This window comes from Manacus vitellinus, unplaced genomic scaffold (genome assembly GCF_001715985.3).
Source record: "Manacus vitellinus isolate BGI_N305 unplaced genomic scaffold, ASM171598v3 scaffold_12_pilon, whole genome shotgun sequence".
Classification (NCBI taxonomy): Eukaryota; Metazoa; Chordata; class Aves; order Passeriformes; family Pipridae; genus Manacus; species Manacus vitellinus.
Window position 1 is genome coordinate 17,118,483 of NW_021938949.1, and position 7,138 is coordinate 17,125,620.

Below are 7,138 nucleotides of genomic sequence, written 5' to 3' on the forward strand. Positions count from 1 at the left end.
AGCCGAGCCGTGCGTGTCCGGGGAGCGCGGGGTGGCTTTTTAGGGATGCTGGGGAGGCCGAGCCGCGTTGCCCTCCACCGCGTCCCACTGCCGGGAGCACCGTGGCGTGGGATGTGCTGCATGTGTAGCGTGCTCTGGGGTTTGTTTACTAACACAGCCTGGCTGTGTGGCCCTCTGGGACAGGCGGGAGCCGCTTCCACCACCTCCGTGCGTCGTCGCAAAAGAGCTGGGGAGGGGATGACAAAAGTTTTAACTTCTCTGTGAAAAGGCGCTTTTTTTGCAGAACTTTGCCACCGTTTGGCGAGTTGCACAAGTACAAACAGCCGTCTCCTGCCGGCTGGGCACTCACATGACTCAGAGGAAGCTGGGCTGTAAACAAACGCTGCGACGACGAGCCGTTACCATGTTCCCACTCACTTTTGGTGCAACGGTCAGATAATTCCCTTTGCAAAATGGCCGCTGGGCACGGCTCCTTCTGGGAGCCACGTTGGGGAGGGAGCACCTCCCGACCACTCCTGCCTGCTCCCACCTCTTGCCCGGGTTGCTTTTGTTGTTCTGGTGCAGCACCCTTTTGCTGGCTGGTGCGTGCGTGCCTGCACTGGGTGTGAATTGGTGGGGTTCAGGCGAGTTCAGTGGTGTAAATTAATAGTGCCCTGCGAGCCAAAGTGCTGCTTCAGGGGCACGGTGTGAATTGGATCAGCCTGCCCCGTACCCTGAGGGTGTTGATTCTGCCTGTAAGACCATCATGGGCAGAGGTGTGAGCTGAGTGGCCCAGCGGCACAACAGCAGGAGTTGGGTTCTCCCAGCTCTGTGCCTCTGTCCTGCCTGGCCAGGGCACTCCTGGCACCCATCTGCCCTGCCCAGGACCTTCCCTGCCTGTAGCAGCCCCTGGGTGTCGGTCATGGAGGGAGAGGGAGGCTGCTGTGAAACACGGACAGCTTCGGGATGCTGGTATTTTGGGACCACTTTCCTGGGCTCGAGCTGCTTTGGGGCTGCTCAGGGGCCCTTGTATGTGGAGGAGGATGCAATGGGGGCTGCAAGAGGGGTTTTGCTGCATGGAGTAGGGCGAAGGAACATCATCCAGCGAGCAGGGTGGGAGATCAGGAGAACATTTGGGATACAGCCACGTTCTGTGTGGTGTGAGCTGATTGGAGCCTGTACTGAGTTCAGGGGCTTGACCAGGGAGCCATTTGTTTTGCATCCCATCCGTCCCTGGGGAATGGGGCAGCAGTGTGTGGATCACCTCTCCCACTTGCTGTGACTCCATTCCTGTTTCCTGGGGACGGTGGGCAGGGGTTTTCCTGTCATGCCTGGTGTAGTTTGCAGCCCTTGCAGCACCATGAGCCCTCCTAGGGACAGCTGCCGTGGGTGCCAGCCGGAATGGTGGTGCCAGCCCAGCCCTCCAGCAGCTGGAGCAGTGCCATGACTGGTCGCAGGGGGAGGTTTACAGTTCAGAGGAAGCAGCTTGGAGTGTCTCTGGCCCCTCCAGGGCCACAGGTGCTGGCTTTTTGGGAGAAGCCAGAGAGAGCAGCAGGTACCTCCTCCATGGCTGGAACCCAGCAGGCTGCCAGGCAGAGTTTGCAGGGTCTCACATGGGGCTGAGCAGTGGATCAGGCAGAAAGGTGTTGTTCAGTTTTGTTATGTGCTCGTGTCCCCTGGGGCTGCTTGGGAAGGATAAGATGAAATCTGCTTTTATAAAAGCACACTTTCCTTCCTTTTCCTGGTGCTGAGAGTGTCTCTTCAGTGTAGCGAGCCTGTGTGTGGGGAACAAGAGAAGGAGCAGGTGTCTGGCTCTGCTTGCTGTGCCCATGGTTGGATTTCCACTTCCTCTTAAGTATTTATGTCTTATGAAGCCCCTTCCTTTGTGGCTTAAGGACAGGGTGCTCCCAGGGCTGCTCCAGCACTGGGGCTGCTGGGTCCCCTGTGCTGGCAGCAGGTACAGCACACACCTTCAGCCACCCTCTCTCTGACTGGGTCACCACTCTTGGCACCCTGGCAGGGTACCCTGTGTGATCCACCTCCTGTGAAGCTCCTGGTTTTGTGTCCTGGGGGGGATACAGAGGCCTGGTCACCTGCTGAGTGTGACAGGAGACAGGGGCTGAGCAGGGCTCGGGCTCCTCAAGCAGAGAAGCCTTAATTGGCTTTGCTGTTGCACCAGTCACCACAGCACTTGTGACGCTGGCTGGAGACCAGGTGGCACAGGCAGCTTTGGTTACATATGTGTCCCTGGCACACTCCGAGGGGGTGGGAGCGGGTCCCTCCTCTGCAGGGCTGGGGCTCTGCAGGTCCTGGGTCCCTTGGGAGGTGGGCATTGTGCTAGGCAGAGGGGTTGCTCCTGCCATGCTTGGAAAGGGGCAGATGGAGGGGAGGGGACACTCTTTTAGGCAGAGGGGCCTGCACTGGTGGAGTGTTTCCTCTGCCCAGTCCCAGCTGCCATCCCAGCGCTGGCAGGGATCGGTGGGCAGCTCAGGGGGACAGCAGGGACCTGCTCAGCCCCTGTCTGCCAGTGGCACAGTCCAAGATACGAGGCCACTTGGAAAACAGGAGCACAGAGCAGATTTAATCAGCTTATGGTATCTGGCTGCGCCCACACCTCTGCCTGTGCTTCCCGCTCGCTGTTCCCCCCTTTCTTATCAGGATCTGTCGGAGCGATAGGGCCTGTGGATGTTGACATCAGACCTCACCCAGGACGAAGGGTAGCGCAGTGATGGGGGTGTCTCTGCCTCATGAGTGTCTGTTGGACATTTCCTTGATTCTTAGACGTGTGCTGGCCTGTTCAGAGCTCTCTCTGGGCCCACAGACCCTATTTCTGCTGTATGGCCACCGTTTAGATCCGGCAGGTCCTGCCTGTGGGCACTGAGGGCTCTGAGTTCCCAGCCTGGCTGGGTGCAGGGTTCGGGTGTGTGTTATTAAATGCAGCTATTGCAGGGAAGAGCCTTGCCAGCCCAGCTATTGCACACTCCCCCCAAGGTTTGGGAGCTGCCAGACTGTGCAGCAGGAATTGCTTCCCCCACCCAGATCTAGATCATTGTTTGCAGATACTGCTCTGGCTGCCACCTGGTCATGCCAATAGTTTTCTGCTGTGTAGCCAGGAAACCATAAAACCCTTTGCCTTCCCAGGGCCTACCAGCCTGGGTGTTTGGGGCAGAATTAGTTTTCCATTGGATCAATGAGCTGAGCTGACTCACTGTCATTTATCCCAGCCCTGGGAATGACACAGGAGCATGTGGGCACCAGGATGAAGAGCATGTGTGGTGGTAGGACTGTGGCTGCTGCAGTTGGGTAGGGTTTGGTACAACCTCCCTCTCCTTTTTCCAGGCTTTTCTGCCTTTTTTTTTTCCCAGCAGCTTGGGTAACCCCAATCTCTGGCTTGTAGGAAGGGAGCAAAGTCTGGGGTAGTGTGGCAGCACCCAGGCCCAGCCCTGCTCCTCACACCCTGCCTTACAGAGCTGCAGGCCCTGGGGAGAGGGCTGAATGGGACACATGGGGGCTTTTCCTCCAACCAGAACTGAATCCAAACCAGTTCTCCAACATTTCCATCAAGTCTGATCTGCAACTGAATCAAAACATTGTTTTCTAGCCCTGACTTGGTTAAAGCCTGGCACAGAACAGGGGTCAGCTTCACTAACATGGAATCACAGAACAGTTTGGGTTGGAAGGGACCTTGAAGATTATCTTGTTCTAACCCCATGCTGTGGGCAGGGACACCTTCCACTAGACCATGTTGTTCCAAACCCCATCCTGGCTTTGAACACTCCCAGGGATGGGGCAGCCACAGCTTCCCTGGGCAACCCGTGTCAGGGCCTCACCACCCTCACAGGGAAGAACTTCTCCCACTGTTCCTGTATCAGTTCAGTCCTGTGCACCTCCAAAGCTCCTGATGCCTCTGCTCCTCCCAGACCTGGGCTGGGTGTCTGCCCTCCTGGCCATGCTGTTCCTCCAGCCTTCTATCCCTGCAACCTTCCTTGTTCTCTCACGTGCCTGTGGCATGTGACATATTTACCAGACTGTTACTGGTTTTAACTGGAAGCCAACCAGGACAATGTCAGTCATCACCGTGCCCCGCCTGCGACCGAATTGGAAATGCTCTGGTGTGTGAGGCAGGCACTTGCTGCATCCCTGGGGATGTCCTGGTGGGAATACAGTGACCATGATCATGTTCTGTTAAGGACACACATTTAACTGGTTCCTGCTGAGGCTGGGTTTGGTTTCCCTCCTCTCCCTGCACACAGTGATTGCAGAGCATGGCTGTGAGTTGTGAAATGCATGCCAGGTTCTGCTCCAGCAGTAGCTGCTCCTCAGAGAGGATGGTCGTCCCAAATACACGTGGCTGTCACCTGCCCTGGTACAAGCAGATGGCAGGCATGGGTCCCTGCCTGGGGACAGGGAGCAGCTGTGCCCAGCACCCTCCTGTGCAGGCAGGGGCTGTGGGTATGGTCAGCCCCCCAGGGCCTGTTTTTGGATCATCTGTGGGGTCTGTCAAAGCCCTGCCGCTGTGTGCAGGGATGAGGTGGGTGCCGAGTTTGCTTGCTGGTGGTAACACCATCTTCCCTTTTTTCTTCTTGCTTTCAGACTGCTCTCAGTGCTTTTTTCCAAGAAACAAACATCCCCTACAGCCACCACCATCAGATGGTAAGTGCTTTCACAGCTCCCCAGGGCGCAGCACCAGCTGGCAGGCGCTTCAACCTGGTGCTGGTGTCCAGCTCGCTGCTTCCCAGCCCCAGGAGTGCAGGCAGGGAAGTCTGACCGGGCACTGCCAGAGCTGCCTGCCAAGGGAGGTTTTCCTGGAGAGCAGCTGGTGCTACATAGTGGGACAGCAGGGCTGGGAGTGCCCTCAGAGCCCTGCAGAGGGGTTGGGGCTGCACCTCCAAGAGGGACGGTCTGATGGAGGATGTTTTGGGCATGGCCAGTGGTCCATACCAGCCCCAGCATGGGAGAGAGAGCGTGGAGGATCCTGAAGCACTGACCTGTGTAAACACACACACAGATACGTGGTGTTTCCCACCAAGCAGCAGCCACACACACGAGTCCTTGTGTGCTCCCTGGAGCGTGCAAATCCCTGGAGCCTCACTGGAGCGTGCCTCTGGAAGTGTGTAAACACAGGAGAGCATGGGTGCTGCCTGCCTTTGTGCTCCTCCAGCTGTCCCCAGACTCAGTCCCTCGGCTCTCGTGCCCCGGCAGCCTGTAATCTGCTTGGGCAGATGTGTCTTAGGGATTTACTGGCTGCTGTGGCCTCGTTTGACTCTCCAGGACAATTGGGGATTTGGGGCGTGCAGAGCAAGTGCCTGGCAGGACCAGAGCATGCCCAGTCTCCTGTGGGGTGGGAGCTGGGCCTGAGTCTGGTGCCCACCAAGTCAGAAAGCTGCAGGCCCAGGGTGGCACCAGCGGGTTGTGGAGCAGAGGGGGTCCCTGAGTTGGGTGGGTACAAGAGTGGGCACAGAGGGCCCTGTCTGGGCCCTCTGACAAGACTCTCACCACAGCATCAGTTTAGACCCTTAAATAACAGCGTGGTCAGCAGAGCACGGGTCTGGGGGGGTTCCCTGTGCCACAGCAGTGGGGGCAGAGGGGTCTGTGTGCCCCCGTGGGAGGCAGAAGATAGAAACCCCCCCCACCTGACCCCGTGTCTCCTTCCCGCAGATGTGCACTCCCGCCAACACGCCGGCCACGCCGCCCAACTTCCCCGACGCCCTCACCATGTTCTCCCGCCTCAAGGCTTCCGAGAGCTTCAACAGCAGTAGCCCCGTGGCCTCCATGGCGACCTCCCCACCGCCCCCGGCCCCGCCGCTGCCCCAGCACGGGGCCTTCAACCCSGCCTGGCCCACGGCTTCTCCCCCTGGCCAGCAGCAGAGCATGTGGACTCCGGCCGCGCCGGCGCAGCCCGCGGGCTGGCCCGCCGCTGTCTCCCAGCAGGCCACCGCGGAACAGAAGGCCAACGTGACCATGGAGGCAGAGAGATGAGGCCGCGGCCAAGAGCGAACGCGGCGGGGAGGGACCCCTGCATATAAATATTTTTTTTTTTTCCTCCCCCCCCCTCCCCAAAGAGGAGAGGAACTCTGCTGCCAGGGCGTCTGGCAGCTGCCGAGACACACGAGAGAAATAGCTGCCTTGCATGGGTTTGGTTTGAAGTAGTTTTTACTTGTTCTCGAGCTGAATGGAGCTCCCCAGAGACAGCGGGAGGCTGCGTGGGACCGGTGCCAGCCTCCACGTGGGACCCCGCCGCTGCCAGACTCTCCGGGAGGGAGCACCCCCTCCTCCCTTGGGACACCGGAGTTTGCATGCCAGTGACATTTACAGAGGAGGTCCCTTCTTCAGGGTCCCCTGGGCCACCCCACTAGGCCAAGTGGGTTGTGCCTGAGTGTTTCCCCCTATCCCTTGGCCCCGCTCGACTGGGTGGGGGCAGATACCCCACGAGGCTTGTTTTTTGTAAGGGGTGAAGAGAGCAAGGGCTGTTCCTGCTCCACCACAGCCTCCACCCTGCACACATCATCCTTGCTGGTGAGCAGGGCTGGGGGACACTGGCTCTTGGGGAGGCATCTGGCCCCTCACCCAGCCCCCGATGGGGAGCAGGGGGTGAGCCACAGTGGCCCGGCTGGGCCAGCACACCCTCCCCTCCACCCCCTGGGATGGGGTTCTCCCCAGGGCTCTTTTGCATGACACAGTGTAACCCTAGAGACTGGGATCGTTTTTAAGCCCTCTGTTCTTTTTCCCGGGGGCTGGAAGTCTCTCCGGATGCGCCGCAGCCGCTTGCAATACACACTCTTCTGCTTTGAACCTGGTGTCTTTGCTTTGCTCACAGCAGGGTAAGGCTGCCCTGGCCCAGAGTGTTTCATATCCCCTCTCCCAGTGGCTCTTGTGTGTCTGAGGTGGGGCTGGCTGCTCCAAACACCCCATTCCAGCAGCACAGTGACACCAACTGCCTTTGGCCAAGTGCATCCAGGGCCCAGCCCCAGGAGGAGCCAGCCTAGCTCTGACTGCAGAGACCCCCCAAGCCAATGGCAGGGCTGTGCTGAGCCCTTGGCTCCCCGTGTGACACCCGCAGGTCCTGGTGTCTTGCTGTGACCTGTCCCCTCTTTGCCAGGTCCCTCAGAGGTCGCTGTCCCTGCGGGGCCCTCTCCCAGCAAGGCTGTGCCCCTGCATC

At 59.1% G+C, this 7,138-nt stretch overlaps 1 protein-coding gene across 1 annotated transcript; it reads left to right on the plus strand.

Annotated features, from left to right (window-relative positions):
* The first annotated feature begins 24 nt into the window (after positions 1-24).
* Positions 25-6,771, plus strand: UBALD1 (UBA like domain containing 1). The gene is made up of 4 exons (XM_018067521.2): positions 25-31; positions 284-430; positions 4,573-4,632; positions 5,638-6,771. The coding sequence occupies exons 2-4, from the start codon at positions 350-352 to the stop codon at positions 5,956-5,958; spliced, it is 462 nt and encodes a 153-aa protein (XP_017923010.2). The 5' UTR covers positions 25-31; positions 284-349; the 3' UTR covers positions 5,959-6,771.
* The last annotated feature ends 367 nt before the right edge of the window (positions 6,772-7,138 follow it).